The sequence below is a fragment of the Microtus pennsylvanicus genome, chromosome 11 (assembly GCF_037038515.1).
Source record: "Microtus pennsylvanicus isolate mMicPen1 chromosome 11, mMicPen1.hap1, whole genome shotgun sequence".
NCBI lineage: Eukaryota > Metazoa > Chordata > Mammalia > Rodentia > Cricetidae > Microtus > Microtus pennsylvanicus.
In genome coordinates this window covers 3,590,142-3,614,166 of record NC_134589.1, presented here as the reverse complement: position 1 = coordinate 3,614,166, position 24,025 = coordinate 3,590,142, and the positions used below count along the sequence as shown (strand labels likewise).

The following is a 24,025-nucleotide window of genomic DNA, read 5'->3' as shown; positions in this document are numbered from 1 at the left end:
CTCAGGACAGTCTGGGAAGAGTGTGGTGAGAAAGGGTTGCTGTCCTTTAGTTCCTCTGCCAAGTGAGAATGGGAAGGGGAGGGGGAGGTTAACCTCAGACACTTCCCAGGGAAGAACGGGTTACATCTGCCCAAACTGCCAGGCCCCTGCAGGCAGGACTGTGGTCACTGGGTTCTGGAACACTAGGATGCTTCTCAGAGGTCAGGTCATCGTGGAGGGTTGGACCTGCCTCTGGGGCAAGTTCCTCCTCAGCTCTCCAGAACAAGGCACTGGCTGCAGGTCTCAGCCTCAGCCTGCAGCCTGGTCCCACCCATCCCAGTACAGGACGGATGTCTTCGTCGCTAAGGGCGGTTGTTCTTACCATGGTTCCGATGCTGTAGGTTGCTGTGGGGCCGATGGTGTGATGGTAGGGATCGGTGGCTGCATAGACTCTGCCATAACTAGGGAAGAGCAGGGAGGGGGAGGGTGCCGGAGAGGGACAGCTGAAGCGGGTGGCGACAGAGCCCTTCCCCCAGGCCCCTCCGTCCCCCATGAGACCCTCTCAGCTGCCTGTCCTTGCTTTCTGTTTGGAGGGAAGTTTCTGGAACTTAGCGGTACACCCCCTTCGTTAGGTGGCCAATGTGTTCTGCTTGGTGACGCGGGGAGGGGATGGTGTCGTTCGTGTGAGTCTGCCTCAAGCAAGAACTAGGGTACAGAGTTTGAGAGAAGAGAGAGACGGGGGATGGGGACCAGGGACACCACAGCCCAAGAGGTGGCACTCTGTCCCAGATGACCTTCTGCTCACCTAGTTTGTGATGTGATGAATTCTTAGGGGACAAGGCTGGGTCACTCTGCCTGCCTTTCACATGTGGTAAGGCGGGGCAATAGATTGTAAGGAGAGCAAGGATTGGAGGGCCCCGCCCATTATGGTGGGAGGGGGTAGTAGGTGGCAGGCAGCCTCCAGGCCACAGGGGGCATATGGACAAGCATGCCAGCTTTCTGTAGGCAGATCCACTCTATGGCCCAGACAGGAGCTCTGAATCTACAGGGCCAAGAGTGTGAGGGAAAAAGCATTAGACTCAGCCCTCAGTGAGGACTTGCCCTGAGCAACCACAGCTGGGCAGAGGGAGGGCTGGCTGCTCCCAGACACAAACTGGACCAGGGTTGTTTCTAGAGGTCAAATAGGGGCCCCAAGTCACCCTCCTCATAGAGAGCTCTTCTTGAGAGCTGTGAGACCCCTGAGTTGAGATCTGGGTGTTATGTCTGCTCCACGAGACAAAGTGAGGTAACCAGTCGGGGATTCCCTGGTTCAAGGATCTCTGAGCTCAATCTGGATCCTTCTAGCCCTGCATTCACCAGACACAGGCACGGACAGGTTCTGAGTGGTGGATGGGGTTTCCTGTCTGTCTGCACCCATCCTCCTAGGAGCCCCCAGCACCCCTGTGCGGCCCGCTGTCTCACCTGTCGCTGTAGGCTGCGGCGGCTGCGGCTGCGGGCTGAGCATATCTGTAAGCTGCATAGCCTCCCTGCAGGGGAGGGAGGAAGGAGAGATGGCAGGTGGACTCAGTGAGGCTCACTCAGGTTGAGGCAGAGCCAGAGAAACTGAGGTAGGCACAGAGCCAGCAGAGCCAGGCCCTCAGGAGGGACTGCAGACCTTCTCAGGCCTCCTGTGCCTGACTTGCCACTCCCACCTTGGCCTGGCGTGGCTTAGGTGGTCCTGGCCTGGGAACCTGGTCTGAGGACTGCACTGTTCAAGATGAAGCAGGGCTGCCTGTTCCTTTGTCCTTCCTTCCTTCCTTCCTTCCTTCCTTCCTTCCTTCCTTCCTTCCTCCCTCCCTCCCTTCCTCTCTCCCTCCTCCCTCCTTGTCTTCCTTGTCTGTTCTCACAATCATTTGCAATTTCAGCGCACACTATTTTGCAGCAATTGTATCTCTGGCTGCATGCTGGTCCTGGCACACAGTAAGAGCCCACAGACCCACCAACACTCCGGCCTAAACGCTGTCAGTTATAGGAAGCCCACTGGTGACTCTGGACCTGTACAGTCCTGGACACCAGGAAGAATGAAGGGGGCCTTGAAGGGATTGGTTCAGATATACCTTAGACAAGTGGGTAGTTAACTATGGGTAGCTGCCCAGGGGCAAGGCACAGACAGGTTTATTGTGGGGGATGCTCACTGAGGGTCTCAGGCACAGAACGGGATGAGCACAGTCTCAAAGGGAGAGAGAGGGACACTCGGGGTCTACCTCTGGTATCCTTCAGGACCTCCACACCAGCAAAGGGTGTGGCTGCCGCCCTTAGCCTGGTTAGGAACGGGAGAGGGCCACTCAGTGCCCTTCACATAACCCCCTGCCATATGAGGCAGGGTGCCTTAGGTTTATAGCGCTACTGGGACAGTCATTAGACATGGCCATGATCTCTGTGCACTGAAGCTCAAGCACCGAGTCTGAGTGAGGCCATGAGGACAGACGGACTTCTCACAGGCACACACGGAATGTTGGGCTTACACCCTTCCCTCCCCAGGGCTACACTTACATAAATCTCAGCACCATAAAATCCATCCTGATACACGACCCTGGAAGCAAACGGACAAGAGAGTGGTGGGAACGCTGGAGAGGCGGGGTAGGCCGGCTCCGGTGTCTGCTGAGGAGGGAGGGGGCACGGTGCCAGCCCCGCCCACGGGACTGGCATTTTAACAAGCGTTTGCTCCAGTGCCCTGTTTGGTATAACAATAGAGTAACACCCTTGCTGGTCAGCTCCTTTCTCCCAAAACCCAGGGGCCCATCAGCCCTCTCCTGCTAGCCTCCCCTTTCTCCCGCTTCAGCAGTGGAGGGCAGGACCCCATGGAAGGGTCCAGAGAGGGCTCCCAGAAGGCCCTTGCTGGACCCAAGGGCTGACACATGCCCTTAGTTAGCATTCAGATGACACGTGGTTCTAAATGATCCTCCAGAGGCCAGTGAGCCCTGGAGACGTCCCTTGTGGTGGGGATACTGATGGTGCAGGCAGTTCCAGTGCTGGGCTCTGGGGTCCCCACCATTCTGTCCAGCCCCATGGTTCTGAAAGGGCAGCTGAGCCCCCTTAGCTGCTCAGGGCTACCTCCCACACCCCCTGGCTTTCCTTCAGCCTCCCCCTTTCAGGTACTCACGCTCCATAAGTCGGAATGGGGGGCGGAGGTGGTGCAGCTCGAAATGTATTATACACAGCACGGCCCCGGCCCCGCAGGTGTGCACCCCGGTAGGCGACGGCGGTGCCCGTGGTGGGGTAGGGGAAACTGGTCACTGCAGGAAAGGAAAAGGAGAGAGGAGGACAGTGAGGAGAGGCTAAGGCTTGCAGCTCCACTTGCCCTGCCTCAGCCCACCCCACTTGCCCCTGTTCCCACCTTTACCTGCATAGAATTCAGGCCCATACACTGCCCCTACTACGGGGTTTAGCTTCCAGCCTAGAACAGAAAGAACATAGTCACTGACTTCCCAAACCTACCGCCACCTCTCCTTATGCCTGGGACCTCCAAAGGCAGTAAACAGCCAAGCCTTCTGGGATTAATTAACATTGGGCCTCTGCAAGGAGCAGGACCCTGTCCAGGAATGGGCAGAGGACGTGGGTCATCAACCAGGCCCCTCTCCCCATACCACAGCCACTTGCTACTGGAATAATAGCAGGCACCCCCACTTTAGACCATCACCTGGGTTCTTGGGGTTCCCCTACAGTGTGACCTCCCCCAGCTTGCTCCTGGGCACGCTTGCCCTGGGGCATTAGATGCTTGGGGTACAATGGAAAAGGGAGACACAAGTTGAAAATATCTGTATCTGATTCACTGTTGGGGTCTTTCTTCCCATCCTGCCTGAAAGTCTCCCTGCTGCTCTGAGGTTCCTGGGGCTCCCTTCCCTGAATGATGGGTCCCCCACCCTCTGTCCTCTTGTCTCAAGTCCTTCTGCAGAGTTGCTGGGAAAGAGGGGGAGGAAGGCCATTAGATCTAGGAGAATAGTGACAGGGTCAGCAAAATGGCTCAGTGGATAAAGGTGCTTGCTGCTAAACCTGGTGACCAGAGTTCCAGTCCCTAGACCTACATGGTGGAAGGAGAGAACCAAGTCTTCAAAGTTGTTCTCTGATTCCTGTAGGTGCTACAACATGCTTGTACACACACATACACACACTAACATGTTAAAATAATGATGGTTGATAGGTCCTGTGTACTTGGTGTGTGCCAAAAACACTGTTGTTAACTTCTGAGGTTCTCATCATACACGGGGCAGGTGTCACAAGCTCCCAATTTTACACTCAGACACAGATTGGTAATGTGTGTGTGTGTGGAAGAAAGAGCGGGTTTCAAACCCATACTATCAAGCCAGATGGGTTTTCTCGCTTCTCCCTGGGACTACACCTGGACTCTGCACCCCCCCCCCCAACCGCTCCCTTCTTCCAGGTGGACAGTCCTCTTTTCCCACTGGGATTCAGGAGCAAAGCTCTGTTTCCCTGCGGTCCCCAGAGGCAGGGTCCGGCTGGATTCCAGTGGGCTATGGGTCCGACGGTAGGTACGGTAGGTGAGGAAGGATTGGCTCATCTCCTCGGTCTACTCAGATCCTGGTGAGGAGGCACAGCGAGGACCCGAGCTACCGGTCAGCTGGTGGTGATGGACCATAGCAGACCACACGTGAAGTTCCTAATCCCAATTCTTCCAGCCCACGGGAGGGCATGCGGACAAGCGGCACCTGAGTGGAGCGTGCAGGCACGCTATCCACCTGTGTGAGACTAAGCGTTTTCCACCCGTAGGGCACTAGAATCCCACCTGTGTCTATACAGACCAGGATTCTGGAATCTTCCAGACAGCTAAGGTTAACAGGGAAGAAACTTGGGGGACTGTACCCCAGGATCTCATCTTCCAGGATGGATCGTGATGAAGCAGAACCCTGGAGCCACTCTGGGTCCTACTCTCCTTAGGCATCTTTCCAGGCTCCTCTGGTCCATCCCGGAAGAGGAGAGTCAGGGGCTGCATTCTGTCTCAGGGACCCCAGGCACTCTGAGCTGAGAATGTCTACCTGCCTGTTGGCTCTGCTTCAGTTGAACCCCACAGGTTCACAGAGAGCCCGAGGACCCCCCCCCCCGGACAACTGTCTGTGTCCACTGTAAGTAGGGCACCTGGTACCACGTGGTGGGCTTGTTTCCTGCAGCAGGGACCCCAACATTCCCAATGATGAACTTCACAGTACTCAGCGTTAAAGCCCTCACGAGCCAATGCCCCTCCTCACCATGCTGCAGTGATCCCAGGGCTGTCTCTCTGAAGCCCTGAGATGCTTGCCTGGCACACGGAGGCACCAAAGCACAGCTCTCCCACAGCACGAGGAGCAGGGCTTTCTGCCTCTCTCACTTCTTGACACCAGCATCAGTACCCCGAGGAGCCGGCTGGGGTTGGATTTATTCTGCATAGCACACGCCTCAACTCTCCCGCTCTACCAAGACAGTGGTGGGACTCAAGGGTCTTGAGCAAAGAGTGGGAAGGGGCTCGGCTGTGGCACAGCTGCTGTGGACCACCCAAGCCCTCTGGAGCCACAGAAGCCAGCAGGTCCTTTGCCTGCCAGGGCTCGTGTGCAGTGGCTGCAGACAGAGCAGTCGCTGAGCGTGGGTGGCTGCTGATCTTGGAAACAGACTTTCTAGTGCATGTCATGACTCTGCTCCTATAGCCCAGTCCAGGGTCCAGAGAGTCATTTGAGGTGCCCGTGGCTCACACAGTGGCAGGTGATCACGATGGCTGGACCATTGCACCCATTTACCCCAAACTGCAGAATCAGGAGATTATGATCGAGGCCCTGTGTAGGATCAAGCTCATGTTCTTGAGCCATTAGAATGTCCAGATATTAAAGAAGGCTTTATCAATTTAATTGATGAAGATTGGTGGCTGACTGGGATGCTGTAGGGTCAGTGTGTCTGAGTCACGACTTCAAGATAAGTCGTCCCCCCCCCCACCAAGGAGGGCTCTTTCCCCATGATGACCACTGTTTAAAGCACAGCACCCACAAACCCCACAGCTTGTTCGCCTGAAAAAAGCCTACCCTTTTACCACCTGTGCTAAGCACCAGCCAGCACAAGTTGGCCAGGCTTCATGAGGGACTCAGGCCAATCCAGGACACCTTCAAGTTCTCAGAATTTTGAGAACCAAATCCTTGCAAAAGCGGGAAGAAGTCTTGGATACCCAGTCCTAAGCTGGAACTGGCCAGAGTCCCCATCTGTGCTGGTTAGAGTTTCTGTCCCCAATTTGACACAAGCTGGAGTCATCTGGGAAGAGGGAGCCTTAACTAGAAAATGAGCCCATCATATTAGCCTGTAGGCAAGCCGGTGGGACATTTTCTTGATTAATGATTGATGGAAGGCCCAGCACACCTGAGCAGTGCCACCCCAGGCAGGTGTATGAGAAAGCCGGGGTGAGCAAGCCGAAAAGCAGTGTTCCTCCATGGACCTCGCTTCCTGCCTCCAGGTTCCCTTAGCAACAGATTGTGAACAGGATGCATCGTGATCAGGATGCATAAGGCAAATAAATTCTTCCTGGAGCTGCTTTTGGTCCTGGTGTTCATCCTAACTAGGACACCTTCTCACCCAAGCTCTGACCCCTGAACGCTGTCTGACCATGTGCCAGCTCTATCCATGGCTCTGCCGCAGGCAGGCTTTCTGCACCAGTGGGGCCCCCAGCTCTGCATACCGCCCATCGCTGAAGACAAGGGCAGCTGAGATGTGGTCCACCCTATCTCTGTGCAGAGGCGGGTCACTCTGTGTTGTCTATGAGTGAGTACCCCAGCTCCAGCTACAGACGCTGCTCCCCAGCAGGCCTCCAGAGCTAGAAAAGGCTCTGCTACATGGCCAGCTACACTCAGGGCAGAGCTCTCGCTGACAATCTCCTAAAAGTCTCGGTGGAGCCAGCTACCAGCACAGGCGGATTGGAGGAAAGGGTGCGAGCTACTTAGCAGGTGTGTGTACTCACAACCATATTGTTAGCTCACAGTGCAGGCCAGCTGGGAGTTGGAGCGGACGCTGAAGTCCAAGGGACAGGCTGCTTTCATCATTAGCATCTCACTACTTAACACTGACACCTATGTCCCCAGCCCTGCTTGTTCCTTAGAGAGGCCATGTGTCATTCCCCAGCTCTAGGTAGTGTAGGGTCTCATGTGGCCCAAGCAGGCCTTGATCTTCTGATCCTTCTGCCTCTACTTTGCAAGTGCTGGGATTACAGACGTGTAGCACCCCCACGGGTTCATGCATTGCAGAGGGATGCAGCTCAGGGCTCTGTGCATGCCACGCAAATACTCTGCAACGGGGACACAACCCCAGCCCCCCCACATTCCCGTCTCTCAGATGAAAAGATTGGGGTCCAGAGATTTCTAGAAGCTTGACTAAAGTCCCTGGTCCCTTCTTCCCTGTCCTGTGAATGAGGACAGTGTACTAGATGACAGAGCCTTCTAGACTCAACTCTAGTCTTCCAGGAAGTTACCATGGTTTGTCTGCCCCCACTGCCTTTCTATACGGCCTCTGGGAGCTGTGGATACTGGACAGTGTGGACACTCGGGAGACACCAGCTATGTGGGTGGGGAGGGTGATGACCACTCCTCTCTGACAGGACAGAAGCGGGAAAGCTGGGACACCAGATGAGGGCGGTGGTTTAGAGCCGGGAAGGCTGGCCTTTAGCTGCCTCAGCTTCCCCAGGCTTCTGCTTCCGGTCCCTGAAGCATGCTGGGTTCTCACCATTGGCATATGGGTTCCCAGGCTTCTTATTGGTCATGACCCGGGCTGTGGCGTTATTAACCTGTCCGGAGATAGAGAGAGTGATGAGCGTGTCAACTTCATTGCAGGCCCGCAGCCACCCTGGTTTTACCCTTGGGGTGTGGCCTCTGGGGAGGAAAACCACTGAGGCGCCTAAGCTGCTATCTAGCTGGGTCCAGGACCCTTGACCCACAACGGTGGTTTTCATGAAGCAGTTCCAGTAAACAGAGCCCAACACTGCCAGTAAGCGGGGGCCCTTGGAGATGGTCCTAGGCCTACTGGTGGCCAAGGCTCCATGCTATTCTCTTCCAGGCAGCTGCCAAGCCCTCCTGGGTGTGGGCGCAGGATGGCTGATCCTACCACCATGGGCAAGCAACTCTTTTCCTGGGATCAGGGTCTTTGACCTCTCTCTGCAGCATGGAACTTTTTGATGGGGGGGGGGTCAAGGTAGGTCAGGGAAGCATTAGAAAGACAGAACCCAGGGGTCGGGTCTTGTTTTCCAGACACATAAGGCCTAGCCAGACTGTCTGGGGGAGGGGCCATGACACAGAGGACAAAGGTGGATCAAATGGAAGTAAGGGAGGCAGAAATGAATCAGGCAGCGCCCGAGGAAGAGGTCTGGGTCGCACGCATCCTCTGCGCTCTGTGTATGAGCCTAGAGGCCTGGGCAGAGGTCTCAGAGGCACTGGGCACTGGGCTGGGTCAGGGGTGTCAGGATTCCTTCAGTGTCTACAGTTCTAGGCCCCTCTTTAATCATCGCCCCTTCTGCTTCAGGCCTGCTGGGGGAGCCCAGCTCTGGACCCCGAAGCCACACTGAAGAGCCAACGAGGAGGAAAGGGGCAGACATGGGGTGTCTGTTCACTGCTAGCCTTTGGCCAGCTGCTGCCACTCCCGCTTCTGCTCAACGAGGGTGGCGGCTGAGGCTGCCTGACGGGAGGACCCTCTTTGTCAGGGACAGGCAGGGCTGCTCACAGCCCTTAAGACCCCGCCTCTTGTGTGTGGATGGGGATAGGGCTCTTCCAGGAGGAAAAACAGAAGGAAGTCAGGGGGTAGAGGCCTCAGAGGGAGCCGCAAGCCTCCAGTGGCCAGAGTGACCGATGCTAGGCTCAGCCGTGAAGCTGATGATTGGGAGGTCAGGCTCAGGGCAGCTCCTCTCCCAGCCAGAGACCCCTGCTGGGCTCTTTGTAGGATGGGCAGCAGCCACCAGGCTGGTGGGGGGCCCAGGGGTGGGGCATGCTGCCCGGGACCTCCCTGCCCTGCCCTGCTGCCCCCGCACACTTATCTGAGCACCTCAATTTTCCGTCCCTCTACGATCGTCCCATTCAGCTTCTCCCGGGCTCGGTCAGCATCTGAGCTAGTTTCAAAAGTTACAAACCCAAAACCCTGTGAGCAGAGGAGGGACAGACAGGAGAAGACAGGATGAGAAAAGGGAAGGAGAGGAGGGGGGAAGGGGAGAGGGAGGGAGAGAGAGGGGGCAAGTCAGGTGAGTGAAGGAGAGCCCCCAGTGTGGGAAGTCTGTCTTGGTGCCAGCGCTAGGAGATTGCCCCAGGCAAGGGCAGGGCCTGAGCCCAGCCTGAGCCCACCAGGTCTGACATCTCCCAGGACAGGCCAAAGAGACGCTAACCTGGCCAGGGGCCATGCCTGCCACTGCAACCCCACCTCGGGGTGAGGGGCTGAGACTGGGCTCCATGGGGAACAGCACCCCCACTTTTGCTCTGGGAGCCCAGGGTATGTGTCCAGGGTCTTCCTGGAGAGAGGAGCGGAGCTTTTCTTTGCTGGGTGCCCTCCCGATCTACAGACTCTTCAGCCTCTCCCACAAGCCTCCTTGTGAGTGATTGGGTGGGCTTGGGGACCCAGGCCCAGGGCTGGGGGCAGTGGGGCTCTGGGGTGCAAGCAGGAGGTCCTGGCAGCCCGAAAGAGGAGAAGCAGCCTGGCAGCAACAACAGACAGCTGGGGGCGGGGGCAGAAGAGCAGGGAGTACAAGCACCCGTGTGGCTCAGGGGTCCTCGGGCGGGCGGGCGGGCGAGCGAGCGAGCGGGCGCGAAGCTCTCCAGGAAGGAAACGCACATTTCACACGTTAGCCTGGCGGGACCTACAGCCGGCGCGCTGTAATGGTGGCGGCCTCTGTGCGGCACCCACCTTGGAGCCCCGCTCGTTAAAAATGATCTCCACGTCTAAAATTTTCCCGAATTGCTGCAGAGACAGAGAGAGGAGGGGTGGAAGACAGGAGAAAGGGGTTATGACAGCAACAGCCTTAACCATTCCACTCCCAAGGTACTCTGGGAAAGAGGACCCCAGGGACGCCCTCCCCTTCTTCCTCTGGAGCACGCGGGCATAGCACCAGGGTCCTCTTGGGCGGGATGGAATGCCCAAGGTATTAGTGCCATCTTTAATCCGCTGAGAGGCCTTTGCCTGGATGGGCTTGTGGAGGAGGGGAGGGTCATGTGTAGGGGCCAGAAAATGGCAGTGGAGTTGATAGATCAGGACCCTTGGTTGGGATAAGGAAGCTTCAGGCCCCATTGAGATGGGGAAGAGGGTGGGAGCTGGCAAGGGGAAGGAAGATATTAGCGTCAAGGACCAGGGATCAGGGATAGGACTGGATGTGGGGGGCTCAGATCCTTATACCGGTGACTCCTGGGACTTGGCACTGTTTGTCCCTGGGCTGTGGAAAAGGCTTGTGTGTTAGAACCCAGGCCTCCTGCTGGTACAGGATTGCCCTGCCAGGCAGGATACATTGCTCTGGCTCCTGCTGATCCCTTCCAGCCCTGCAGCGAGCCTGGAGTCTAGACTGTCAGCCTCTTGTCTGCCTCAGTGGTGTACGGGACCATGAACCTGAGATCCACATCTCCACACACCACCAGCGAGGGCAGCAACTGATGGGGACGTCTCTCACCTACCACATTCCTTACACGGGGCAAGAGGGCCTGGGGGCCGGGGGACAAGATAGCTATAGGGCCCTGTCTGCAGGTTCTGAGAGGAGGGGAACCCTTTACCTCATTCTCTATGAACCCAGAAATGTGACACTTGGTTTCTACTTGTCTGTTAGCACCCCTGTGAGTAGGTGCAGGGTGAGGGCCCCGGTCAGAGATTGTTTATAGTGACACCTGCTTAACGTCAGGGTCCCCCAAAACCCCGGATCAAGAGGGCTTGTTAGCATCATCATCCGGTGCTCCTGAATCATGCCTGCCGCATCAATCCAGCGAGATCCACCTCAAGATTGGGAATGCAATTCTAGGGTCACACTAGGGCCTCTCAGAGGTACCCTGCATTGCCCTGCATATCCCAGGCTGAGCAGGGGTTGAGGCTCAGGGCCCAACTTGCTAGTTGTATGGTAGAAAGGGAGCAGGTGCTGGACAGAGAGAGGGGAGTTGAGGCAAGGGTGGAGACAGAGAGAAGGAACAGAGGCACGCTCCATGGTGCTTTGCAGCCAGGGCAGGCCCAGGAGTTCAGGAAACTGTCTCGTATTCCCCAGCCTTCTGCTTCATGGAGGCCACACCACCCACAGACACCAGCACTTGGCTTGGTCCAGGTCCAAGGCAAGCCTTCGGGGCACCATGGCATGGGGTTGCAAGGGTACTGCCCTCTCTGGAGCCCAGCAGGGCACAATCTACGACCACACCCAGAGGACCTGGGAAGGACATTGCTGCCTGCTTGGCTCCAATCAGTTGTATTTGAGAGCTGCCCCTCCCTTGGGGAGTCAGGACACAGCCTGGAAGAGGGGAACCATGTCAGCCCCAGACACACAGGAGAGGCTGCAGCTGTGTAAGGCCAAGGGGCCAGGATCTACCTCCAGGCACCTTCTGGGGAGCAGAATCTGCCTTTAGGCAGGCTTCCGGGGCCTAGGGGACTCTATGACCCTGGGAAACAGGTGACATGGGAGTGAGAACCAGTCGATCATATGGTGCTTGATAGACAGCCCTCACCAAACTCTACTCTAAGCTTGGGTACCCACCCCCCAGGGGAGAGATGGTTGGACTCAGATGAGAATTCAAGGACTCTATCTCCTGGCGCAGACTCTCTGCAGTGATGGGGTGGGGACAGAGAAGCAGGGGTGCGCACACTCACCCCGAACATTTGCCGCAGGTCAGGGTCCCTGAACCGGAAGGGGATGTTGGAGACATGTAGTCGTTTGGGCTGCTGCTTCTCCGTGGGGTCAGAAGGATGGAGCTGCTGGCTGTCCGTCTGGGCTGCCTCATCTGCCTGCTGCGGAGAGAAGGCGAGGTTGCTAGGTGACCCTGGAGACTGTCCGGGCCCACCCATCCGTCTCTCTCTCCATCCCAACCTTTCCCACCCCTGGGCCAGCCATCCTCAAGAGAACTCCAGTAGACAATTCTCAAGGTTCAGATGGCAACCTGAGGCCCAGCCTTTACTGTCCTTGTGAGCCTGTGAGACCACCTCTCTCCTGCCAGAGCAGGCTCAGGCTCCTTGGCTAGGTCTTCTATGAGCTCCCTCAGCACGGCCCTCTCTACTGAGTTCAACCCTCAGTGGCCTCTTAGCCCCACACTTCTGTTGCTCTCAAAGAAGTTCTGAGAGTGGGGGTCAGAATCGGATTGGTTTTAGGGGCAGCTTCCAGGGTACAGATATCTGCCAGGCACGCTATGCCATGCAGTGACTCCCAAGGCTCCTCTGACCCGGCCATGCCGCTTCACTCACCCCCTGCCCCGGGGCTGCTCTAGTTGTTGGGGTCAGCTGTACATAGTCTGTCCTCATTTAGACTAAACACTGACTGGCAGGGAACTTGAAAGGACTCAGGTTTCAAGCCCACCACGCTATAGCTCATGCAGGAGGACTGGGAGCCCGGGGGCAGCATGCCTGAGGCCCAGGCTGTGCAGACATCTTCAGGGAGGCTGGTCTTCAGCCTGACCCCCCTCAGCTTTCTCTGCAGCAGTGAAGACAGACTGGCCAGTGCTTCCTCAGCTCTGGACAAAGACGGAGGAGCTCATCTGGATGCCCTGGCCTGAGGGCTCATGTCACAGCCAGGTCACACACTTGTCAGTCTACCTAGTCAGTCAGTTCCACCCCTCCTCAAAGTCTTAGTGTGCAGAATAGGAGCTCTGAGGTAGCACCACAGGGGGTGGGCGCCCCAGTTCCCACCCTGGGGTTCCTTTTTGCTATTGCGCAGTGGGCCTGAGCTCAGCCATGTGGCAGCAGTAGGCTAAGAATACACCTTCTAATGGCCTTCTTCCAACCCCAGTGCCCTCTGGCCCCTATGGTTTTGAGGGATCACCTCCCAGATACATCCATTGAACTCTGAGTCTTTCTGGGGCATAGGTGAGGATACTGAATGGTACTGAGGTAAGTGTTGGTGGCTGTGGTTCCCATTGTGGCTTAAGGAGCAGAAGCAGCCGCTGGGCGGTTGGTGGGAGAGACACAGTGTCCCTTTCCCACGGGCTTCCAGGAAGTGCCGGTGTTCTCAGGCTGTTTCAGGGTACACTCTACTCTAGGAATGCTGATGGCATGGGCCTCCTGGAAGCAAGATAGTCAGGAAGACTTTGCCCAAGGCTACTGTGCCTGGGTCTGTGCCGTAGCTGAAAAAGATGGAGCCCAAATGGGCAGTGTTCCCCAGACATGCCATATCTCAGGGGCAAGGGGTGGGCCTCTGGGCTTCAGGGTGAGAGGCTCCTTGGCCTTCCCGTCCTCTTTATGAGGAGGCAGACCATTCCCTCATGGTCCCGTGTCCAGTCAAGAGGCTCTAAGTAGGCTCTAGGCAGCCAGTGATGGCTCCCAGAGGCCAGGTACCAGCTGGGGTGGCACTGGGAGGCTTATGGGGATGCAGAGTTCACATCCGAATGCCCTGCAGATGCACCTCTGCCTTGAAACACCGGGAGGTCAGGACACGGCACAGCTATGGTTGTGGGAGTCCCCCTTCCCTCTCTCCTACTCATGTAGACAGCCCCATGTATAGCTCAGCAAACCAGTCGCCTGTGTCTGAACTATTAATGTGTAAAGGTGTGTCTTCTGAGCCCCATATCGGAGCTGTAGGCATGGCACCCCCCACCCTGGTACCTCTGAGAGGCACCGGGTGGTCAGAAGACCTTGGCAAGCAGGGAAGCTATTGTTTGGGGCTCACTAACTACCCAGAAGCCCGATGAAGGGAGCTGGGTTTGGGCAGGAAAACACAGGTAGTGGGAACAGCCACAGTGGGCAGGAGGGTGCATGTCTGGTCTGTTAGGCACCAGGTCCACCTCTGTAGGGCAACACAGGGCAGTAGGCTGTCTCCCCAGGAGCTGACGGACTCTCCAGGGGTGCGCTGTGATCTTCTGAGGTATGAACCCCACACTCTGTTCATGGCAGGTGTGGTTTCCCTTTTCCCCGAGGAAGCCACGAAGCAGGCAGCTGCAGGTGTCCCTACTAATTAAGTTATCATCTTGGGTTGGAGGAATCCAGCCTTGTTAGGGTGTCTGCAATGATGGCTTCTGACCAGCAGAGGGCAGCAATGAACGCCGCCAGGTGGCCACTGTAGCTCAGGAATCCCTGCCTAAGCAAGCTGGCCAGAGAGGGGGAACCACAAGACTGCACTACTGAAGCTGGGGTGTCTGGGCTTCTTTGTTTTCCCCATCCTACTCAGCGCCTATAAAATTGTTAGGTGCGTTGAGAAACCCCTTATTGTGATTGCAAGGGGCAAGGCCTTCCTACCATTTACCACAGTGGTGAGGGTAGCCTGGCTGACCCTTCCTTCTGAGTAATGAGTCTGCCTGCCCTCCCTCCTTCCCTCCCTTCCTCTCCCTCCCTCCCCTCCCAGCCTTTGCTTGCAGTTTTCGGATGCAGAGAAGCAGCAGCCACCACAGGCCCCCGACCTCTCCCAGGATGCTGGTGGCTGTGCTTTCGTGACTTTCCCCTGCTGTATCATGGTCCGGGCATGGCAGACCCTTCTGCTTTCCCTCCTCTACCCATTCAAGGCAGAGTCGAGAAGGCTGACTCCAGTCGCTTGGGTCTGCCAGCCTCTGCGCAGAGCGATGAGAAGTCGCCTGGGAAGGACGAACGGAGGGGACTATGAGGGCCTTGGGCAGCCGAAGGACCTGGACACCCCATCACTGGTCCGGAGCCAAGCTTGGCTGATGTGGCATAAACTAAACTAGCTGTTGGAATTCCACTCCGTAGCCGCTCTCCGTCCCTTCTGCTCCCTCGGAGGATCCGAACGATGACCCAGCCACTCCAGTGGACAGTCAACGGGCTTGGGAGGAGGGGTTCTGCGCATGTGGCCTGGAGGTGTCTTTCCTCTCTTGAGTGTTCTTCAGAACCCCAGACTCTGTGCTTCAGCTTGGATGTTGAGTGACATACCACGCCTCTGCTGGCCGGCTGCACATCTGCATGCGGCGTCAGCAGCTGACTAACCGCAGTGACTGGTCCCCCGTTAGGCTGCTGAGCTGTGCCACTGGGCCTGGTTCAGGGGCTCGTACCTCTCAACCTTCTTTCCTTCCTCCTCATCCCATGTGCCTCCTTTGCTCTGCCGTTGGGCAGCCCAGGAGCCAGGGACCCAAGGCTTCACCTCCTGACGGAAAAAGCCACATTATACCCCCACAGCCAGCAACAGCTACAGCCCTGTTCCGGTATTTTCCAGGTGTCCACCAGTCTTTCCAAGAGCTTCCTTGAGTGTAAGGACTGGGTGTGAGCCCTCCCAGCCCTGGCACTCACGTGACCTTGAGTGAATGAATGAGGGCTTGAGGAGGGGTTTCCTCTTCCTGTGAGCTGAACCTTTTGTATGATGTAGAGCTCACTGGAACACTCTGTGTTGCCTTCAGCAGGTGGCCCTGCATGCTGAGAGATGTGGGCCTCTATCCACCTAGAGGAGCTTCGGGCTCTCTAGCCTTCTTGCCGGGATCACAGGTGGAGATGGCCCTATCAGAAGGGATCTCCAGATGATGGGACCCACAGAGAGGTCTCCTGTGTGGCAACGAGCAGCTGTCTCAGGAATGAGCATGGGTAAAAGTCACTGGGGTTAAAGAGAAAACTGTTGAAACGGGCCTAAGGATTTCTGAGGACCCTGGTGGCCAAGGCTGTTGAGAGTAACAGATAGCTGATGGGCTGCGTCCCTCAGGGTCAGCTATCCCTTCGCTACTCAGGGTCTTTGGGCATCTTGTCTGGGCAGTGGGTTGTCGGGAAGAGTCCCGAGCTGGCAGGAACAGGAGTCTCCAATTCTGAGCTGGGAATGCTCCCAAGACTTCTGGATATATCAGGTTCAGGCCACACAGCTGTACCAGCTGTTGGACCACCTGCTCCCTCCTGGTTCACCTTTGGCGTGGGGCAGGGTCAGTCTTTTAGAGCTGACTTAGTGGTCACTACCAGTGAGGCGAGAATGTGGACCAACGCTCCTCATCAGCAGAAGGAAATCTCTTGGGGGAGAGGAGCCCCTTTGGTGTGTGTGTGTCTGTGTCCATGAGGTGCATGGGATGATGGTGTATGCACATTCTGAGAGCAGGGGTGGGGGAGGCACCAGGGCACTTGGTGCTCATGTCCTGGGAACTCAAGGGAGGTCCTGAGTCGGGTGGGAGAAACTTCTAGACTCAAGCTCTGAGAGGCAACTTGCCTGCCATCCTGAGAACCCCAGTCTCAGGCTGCTGAGGGAAAGGCTGGAGTGGGTGGACAGAGTTCTCCGAATGTCCACGTGATAGGTTGGTGACACTGGACCTAGCCAGCAAATGCTGGCTTCGCCACTGGTCAGCCCTCTGAGGGAGGGGCTGAGCAGCTTCTGGATTCTTAGAACAAAGCACACCTGTCCTCACTGAATTCCCTCGTAAGGTGGGTAAGTGCTCCTCAGTCAGAGAGCGAGGCCCCCAGGCACCTGTGGTTTTTTGGAGAGAGGGGCATTCCTCAGTGTCTTCAATGTCCTCTTGCTAGTCTAGCACCTTCTACCTTTCCAGGTCAGATCGACAGATCTGCCCTCATGGTGAAACAGACATATTTAGAAGATCTGATACCTTGACCCTGATACCTTTATAGGATCTGAACGCTGAGACCGAGATCAGGACGGTCTAGAGGGCATGTTCCACGGGGATCTGATATTCTCTGGTACAGGCAGCATGTCCCTTGGGTGCCAAGCCTCAAAATTCAGCTTGCTCCCGGTGCTCCCTGGCAGCCAGTCCTTGCCCCAGCTCCCAGCGTCCTGACATCTCTGCCTTTGACAAGAGGAACCCAAAGGACAGGGCTGGTCACACCCTCTCTGCACCGCAGAACTGCCTCGAAGCCTGGCACTCGGCCTGTGTTATGCAGGGCAGAGCAGTTGACTCAGATCCTGGTAGTTGTGTCGGTCTGGTAGCCGCAAGGTGTCCAGAGGCCTCAGTGCTGGTTTCTGCTGTTGCATTATAAAATTATCTGTGCCCTCCTTATGCCATATGTGACAATGACCTGCTTCTGACCAGCTGAAGGCCCACGGCTCACGAGAGGACCCCCCCATTTATTTATAAGTGGTTTGTCAGAGGGGGTTGTCTGCTAAAGTCTAGCAGAGAAGAGCTGGACCACATGGCTGTGCTCATCCATGGTGAACCGCTTTAACTTTGGAGTCACCTGTCTATCCTAAGCATGAAGGGGGTATATGTGGACTTGACGACTTGGAGCCCGATCTCCAATTCTGTAATCCAGGGGTTTGGCTTTTTCAGCCTGTGGCCCACAGCTGCAAGAATCCTGGTGGCTGGGGGAGGGGGGATCAGATGCACTGGGGTGGGGCTTCTGCCAGATTCAGAGCAGGCTCAGGCAGGCAGTGCCGGCGTAGGAAGACCATTGGCTGGGCATGGAATAAGGTCAGGGGTAGCCCAGCTACAGTGGGCAGACTCTCCGCAGAGGGTTGGGGGTGGCAGGGGGGGATGGTGGAGAGGTCCCTGCCCATGCACAGAGGGCAGTATTTGGGTCTGTACCACATCTGTGGAGGCAGGCTGAATGTAGGGATAAGGTTAAGGGAGCACAGCTGGAGGACCCCTGGGGAGACGCCAGGGTGGTGCCACTCTGCCTGGGGAGAGCAGAGCGAGCTGGCCTCCTGCCCAGGCCCTGCCAGCCAGCAGTCAGCTGCTGGGATGGAGCCAGCAGGGATGGGTGGATGAACCCAAAGCCCCAGAACAAGGAGGGGAAGGCCCACAGCGAACGTAATGGGAAGTGCCAGAGAGGCCTGAGCAGCTGCAGCAGTGGCCAGGGCCTGGGAGGGGGCTCCAGGACAGAGCCTGGGTGGGGGCTGTGTCCACAGCCCCCACCCAGGCGGCTCTATTTTCCCACTCCTTTCTCCATGAGGAAATCTGAGAAGTGCCATGCTCAGCACTTTCGCCTCCGAGCTGCATTACAACCGCGTAATTGAAGCTATCTGATTGGAGGGCAGCCAAGCAGGTAGATTACAAGTGATTAGAAAAGACAGGGGGGCCTGCAACCGGAGACAGCTCCGCAGCCGCCCACCATTCACTGCCCACCCTGACTTTCTCCTGAGACCCTAGGCAGCCCAAGCCTCTGGCTCTAACTTCCCCTTAACAGGACCTCTGTAGCCTCCACCACCCTCCCCACCTCCCAGATGAGGTGAGAGTTTGCCTGAAGCCAGAGGCAGCTTGGGGTGAGTGAGGTCACTACCCCATTCTATGGCCCCTTGGTGGCACTTGCTCACTGCAGGGAACCCTGGTGTTGGATATGAAGTACCTGAAATCTGGGACTGGAAGCAGGCTCTCTGGGGTGAAGATCTCTGGGGCAGATGCCCAACATTGAAGTCTGGCCCTCCTTATGTATCTAGAGGTCCTTTCTAGAAAGTTCTGCCCAGCCAGCATGTACTGGGGACACTCTGCCCCACAGTCCGGGGCTGACCATTGTGGGAAGGGTCTCTTACCGGCACTGTCTGGGTCCCAGCAATGGGCTGTGTACTGGCCTCGGTTCCTGGCTGCTCAGGGTGCGTCTGTGCTGGTGTGTAGAGGGTCATGCCGTGCTCTGGGGGGACTGGGGTCTGGCCGGAGTAGTCCTGTGTGGGGTGTGGTGGAGGCGGGGCGTATTCAGCTGGGATTCCATTCTGAGGCGGAGGGGGGTACTGGGCAGGGGGGTAGGGCTGGGCCATTGCTTCAGGCGGAGCCGTGGCGTCCTGATTGCCCTGTTGGTAGAGAAGAGCAAAGCTGTGGTTAGGACCTTTGGAAGCCAGTGAGGGGGGATGTTGACTCTCAATTCAGGCTCGTGATTTCCACACACTACTTCCCGTGCCGTCTCCCAGGTCCTCAGGATGGGGCTCCCCTAGCTGAGCTGCGGGAGGTGCCAGGATAGAGGTAGAAGGCACTCCTGGCTTATACTTGTTGGATGTGACCACGCAACTTCAGAATTCTGTTCTGCCACCTAGATTTCAAAACCAATCATCTTCTATCAAGACCACTGCGGACTCACTACAGGAGCCAACATGGATTGAACTTCACGTCCTCCACCTGGCGTCCCCTAATAACAGTGGCCACTGAAAACCAGCATTCCCTGGATACGGGTATCCAGGCATTCAAGCAGCACCCTGTTCTCTTGCTACCAAGTCTCTTCCCTCTTGGGGCTCCATGCTGTGGTTTCCCAATAGAATGGGTGGCTGCATAGTTCACCTTGATTGAACAGGAGCAGAACACATCGCGACAGGGTGACCACGATAGCCAGGTCTCCAAGATCTTGTCAAGATTCTTTCCTGCCCCCTTGAAAGTCTGTAGCCCAGAGAAGTGATGTGCACCCCTTCGATGCTGACCCCCAACCCCCAGCAAGGCCTCCGCAGTGACTCTCAAAGCTGGTGCCTGGGTCCCCGGTGTCAGCATCACCAGGGAGCCTGGTGGCTGGGGATGCAGGTCTGGGCTCCACCCCATGCCTCTTAGGCACTGGTGAGGAAAAGTCAGTATGGGCAGACAAGCAGCGCAGCGAGGGGCCCTTCCTTCAGCCGAGGCTTCTGTCCTGCAGAGCCAGTGCAGGAGAGGCCAGAGAGGGAAGAGACTGGTTCACTGCTGCGAGACATAGTCCCTGCGTCATCCCCTCTGGGCAGGCAATGTCTCCCATAGGAGCAGACCCCCAAGGGGTCATCAGCGAGAAATCATGTCATTGCTGAGTGTCTCTGATAAGGTGAGGAAGGGAGACAGACAGGGGTGCCTCCTTCCATTCATGCCCGCCCAACATGGACTCCCCTATGGCCCAAAGTACAAGATACTTCATTTAGTGAGAACCTACTAAAGTATGGGCACAAGGTGGAGGAGGGGGGGGTCTCTTTCCCATTTTCCTTTGTGTCTGCCCAACCCCTCTGCCAGTTGCATGACTGGCCTCTCATTCTGGCTGTGTCCACCTCAGACTTGGGGTAGCAGGCAAGTGTCAGCCTGTGGGACTCTCTCCAGTACCCTCTGTTCCCCATAGCTGATCCCATGTGCTTTAATGCCCCATGCTCACTGACGAGAGCCTCTCCCACCAGAGTCTACACTCGGCCTTGGCCTTGCCCATACACATCACCAGGCTTCCGCTTATTCTCCCAGTAGCTGCTTTCTTTGCATCTTGGGGTGCGCCTGGCCCAAGCCAGGCCTGGGTTACCCTGGGAAGCAAGAACAGGCCTGTTTCACCAGGTTTGCTGAAGGCCACAGCTGTCCAGAGGCTGGATCCATTGCGACGGTGCTCAAGGGTCCTGGCCACCACAAGGCCACAGCAAGGGTGAAGGGTCTGTCTGACCTGGCACCAACCCTGTCTGTCTGGTCACTAACCATGAGTGTTAGCCTTGCCCTGCTTCCTAAAGCACCCAAAGCCAGCCACCCTGGACCAGATTCACCAGGTCGATAGTCTCCGGTACCCAAGTTCTCTTTCTTCCCTCCTTCTCTACTCTGTCCTTCCCCCCACCTCTCACCCCCCAGTGAAGCTGCTTGGTCTCTTCCCTGTCTATGCAGAAGCTCAAAACTGGGACAGCGTGTAAGCTCTGAAGAGAGGGGTATGCCTCACATCGCCTCTCCCCCCACTTTCCTCTCACACCTGGGCACAGCAAACCCCCTTGCCTGAGATTCCCAACTAGCTGCTCCACAGAGCTAGGTCTAGAAGTCATACTTCCCACTGTTACCAGACATGCTGGCATCCAAAATGGGTAAAGTGGCTTGTGGAAGGGGGTGTTGGAGGGCTGGGCAGAGATGGGAATGCCATGCAGGGGTGGAGAGCATCTAGCACCGGGATGGCCAACGGGGCATGGCGGGATAGGATAGGAGGCCACCGGGTGTGGAAGGTGAGGGGGAGGAAGGGAGGGGCCTGTCAGCGGCCTGGCAGACGCCAGGGAAATCAATTCCCCTGTAAATATTTGATGAGAACCTTCACTAACTGATATGGCTTCACCACTCCTCCTGGGTGGCTTTCACTTCAGTTGCCTGGGGTGGTGCCCTGGCATCGTCTTAAAGCCCTTGAGTGATGAGTCTGTAGCCAGATCTGAGGGTCACTTGGGACCACAGCCATCCTCAGCACGAGGAGGGAGAAATATACAACAGGGAGATATCACCCAGTTACACCCATTTATTCTGCACCCCCTGGCCCAGGGTACCACGGTGACCACCTGTAGATGGTGAGACTTTATGCTCAGAGGTGACCTGAACCACCTGGTGGCTTAGGAGTTCAAGCAGTCATCACTGTATGGAGTGATATTTTGTTTGTAATCTAACAAATAAAGCTTGCTTGAAGATCAGAGTGCAGAGCTATGCCCCTAGTTAGCCATAGAGGCCAGGCAGTGGTGGCACACACCTTTAATCCCAGCACTCAGGAGACAGAGGCAGATGGATCTCTGTGAGTTCAAAGCCACCCTGGGCTACACGAGATTGAATCTGTCTAAAAGAGAAACAGAGCTCACACAAAGGTGATCCCAGCACTTGGGGTCACATGGCTTTAATCCCAGCATTAGGGAGGTGGGCACGGGAGTTATATGGCTCGGTGGAGAGAGGAATATAAGGCAGGAGGAGACGGGAGCTCAGATGCAGTCTGAGGTTTCGTAGAGACAGCAGTGGTCTGAGAATTTGTAGAGACAGGACAGCTCCCTTGGTCTGAGCACTGGTACAGGTAAGAACTCCCTAGTGGCTGGCTGCTCTGCTTCTCTGATCTCTCGGCTTTCACCACCTAATATCTGACTCCGGGTTTTTATTATTAGAATTCGTGCTACATTCGAGCTACATCTCCTAGGATCTGAACTCTGTCATTGCCCTCTCCTCCAGGGTCCTCCTGGGACAGGGTGTAGTTCTCCATGGAGGGCAGTGGCCTGTTGTCTGTACCTCCATCTGCTCAGCTGTGAAGTGTGGAAGCAAGCATCTACCATGTGTGTGGATTAGATGAGATCATGTGCATACGTCCAAGGTCTTACCAGAATGTCAGCGCCTCACACGGCTTACAATTTGGTTTCCTTGTGACGCCACATTGGACCTGCTGCTCCAAAAGTCTTCCCATTCTGGGACACACATCCCTCTCCCCTGGCTCGAGAGCTCAGCATCCAGGATTCAGGACACAGTGGCAGCTCTATTACAATCCACAGTCCCTCAGCAACTCTAACTCTGCCTTCAGGAACTCAGAATCCAACCACTTCGACCAAGTCAGGGCTTCCACTCTGCCTTGTCCTTCCAGACTTCCGGCTCTGTTCCAGCCCCTCTAGTCTGTTCCCTGTGGAGTGAAACCCCAAGTCCTCACAGCACTCCAAATTCCTTCCCACGTGGCTTCTTTTGTGTAGACACAAATGTCCCTGCTGCTCCATGCCCACCTAGCTCCTGGCTCAGGTGACTTCCCCTGGCTCTTCCTCCGGTGGGGATGTTCTTCCATCAGACCCTTGGGGTGCTCTCATGTTCTCAGTACTGCATTCTCAGGGAGCCTTTGTAAATCAGGGTCCCCGGATCAGCACTCACCATCCCTTGACCCATATTCTCCTCAGTCTGGGAGCCCGAATCCAGATGTTTATCAGATCAGATCACTGTCTATCTCCTACCCTGCAAGATGGGACACGGTCTCGGGGGAACAGGCGCTGTGTCTGCCTGGCTGCACTGACTCTCTAGGGTCAGAGTCCCACGTGTCACACAGGGAAATGGTGACAAAGAGGTGCCCATGAGGAAAGAACTGATTTAGGTGTATGAAAAGAGACGTCTGTGTAGACACAGTCGCTCATTGGCTCAGCTCTGTGAAACGGTCAGAGTTCTCGCCCAGAAGGTGGCCTCAGGGGTCACCTGCCTCTAACAGGCTCTAGCTTAGGACTGTGAAGCTTGACACCTTTGGATTTCAGGTTTTTAGGAGGCTTCATTAGAAGCTCCACTCACACTCTGGAACACCAGCCCAGGATATTCTCCGTCTCTCCCAGGACAGGTACCACAGCTGTTATTTTTACCGAGGGATCTAAGTGCACGTGGAGGGACAGAGTGCGGACGGTGGCAGAGATCTGTCACCCACGTGGCTTCTGAAGACTAGGTGGGAGACTGGGAGCAGCCTACGGAGGTAAGTTGGAGCTGGATGGACCCAGCTCATTCCAGCAAGCTAGGAGCATCTCAAATGGCTCCAGGTGAGTAAGCTCACCTCGCTGGCTGGAAACCAGCCACATCACGGGACTCCCCAGGGCTGGGGCTGTCCCAAGAGAGAGGGGGTCCCAGGTCAGGCATTCATCAGCACATCTGGAATGACTCCCTCAGTTCACATCATAGGTGCACCCCAGTGCTGACCTGGGCTTGATGTTGGGCCAGATAAATGATACCAACTATGGTCTCCATAATACCTGGACTCGATGCTGCAATTTTCAGTTTTAAAAATTTATTATTGTGTGTGTGCATGAAGTCTATGGGGAGATGCATGTCACAGCATGTGTGTGGAGGGCGCCAGTTCTCTCCTCCCACCTTTATGTGGATTCCAGGACAGAACTCAGGTCATCAGGCTTTTGTGACGAGGGCCTTTACTCTCTGAGCCTTGTCCACCCTCGATGCTTTGAAATGGTGCAATTTCAGCAGTATTTGTGGGAACATTTGAAGCCCCTATTATAGGGTCTGATGAGTCTGTGCCTTTGAGGGGTCCCTGGATCCATCCCTGAAGGACTCAGGGTGATACACAGAGGGCTGGAACTGGCGTGGGTGTGGGAAGAAGGCAGAGGGGTGGGGCGACAAGCTGCGGCTCCTTGTATCTCTCTCATTAGATCCTGGCATTTTCTGCCTTGAGCTCTGAGAGCTGGGACACCTTGTCCTCTGGCTTCCAGGGGGTTGGGGTGGGGAGGCAGTCAGTCTGGGTGGGACACTTTCTCCCCTGGCTTCCTCTCATGGAAGCCCCTCTCTGAGTCTCCCACCTTCATGGCTTCTTCCTCTTGCTGTCCCTGGTGGTCATGCTACTTGTCCCCTATACTCAACAGGAGTGGCTAGGCTACCTG

At 56.3% G+C, this 24,025-nt stretch overlaps 1 protein-coding gene across 8 annotated transcripts in view; it reads right to left on the bottom strand.

Annotated features, from left to right (window-relative positions):
* The window catches only part of Rbfox3 (RNA binding fox-1 homolog 3), a 421,435-nt gene that overhangs the window by 3,922 nt on the left and 393,488 nt on the right, over positions 1-24,025 (bottom strand). For 6 of the 8 annotated variants that reach the window (XM_075989932.1, XM_075989931.1, XM_075989935.1 and 3 more), the window contains 10 exons: positions 18,518-18,772; positions 11,788-11,925; positions 9,862-9,915; positions 9,013-9,105; positions 7,705-7,765; positions 3,362-3,415; positions 3,122-3,254; positions 2,512-2,692; positions 1,441-1,505; positions 362-440 (listed from right to left, as the gene is read on the bottom strand). In XM_075989932.1, coding sequence (XP_075846047.1) covers positions 362-440; positions 1,441-1,505; positions 2,512-2,692; positions 3,122-3,254; positions 3,362-3,415; positions 7,705-7,765; positions 9,013-9,105; positions 9,862-9,915; positions 11,788-11,925; positions 18,518-18,739 — 1,080 coding nt within the window. In that variant the 5' untranslated portion in view covers positions 18,740-18,772. The remainder of the gene's footprint in view (positions 1-361; positions 441-1,440; positions 1,506-2,511; positions 2,693-3,121; positions 3,255-3,361; positions 3,416-7,704; positions 7,766-9,012; positions 9,106-9,861; positions 9,916-11,787; positions 11,926-18,517; positions 18,773-24,025) is intronic. The other 2 variants (XM_075989937.1, XM_075989934.1) reach the window with 1 other exon arrangement.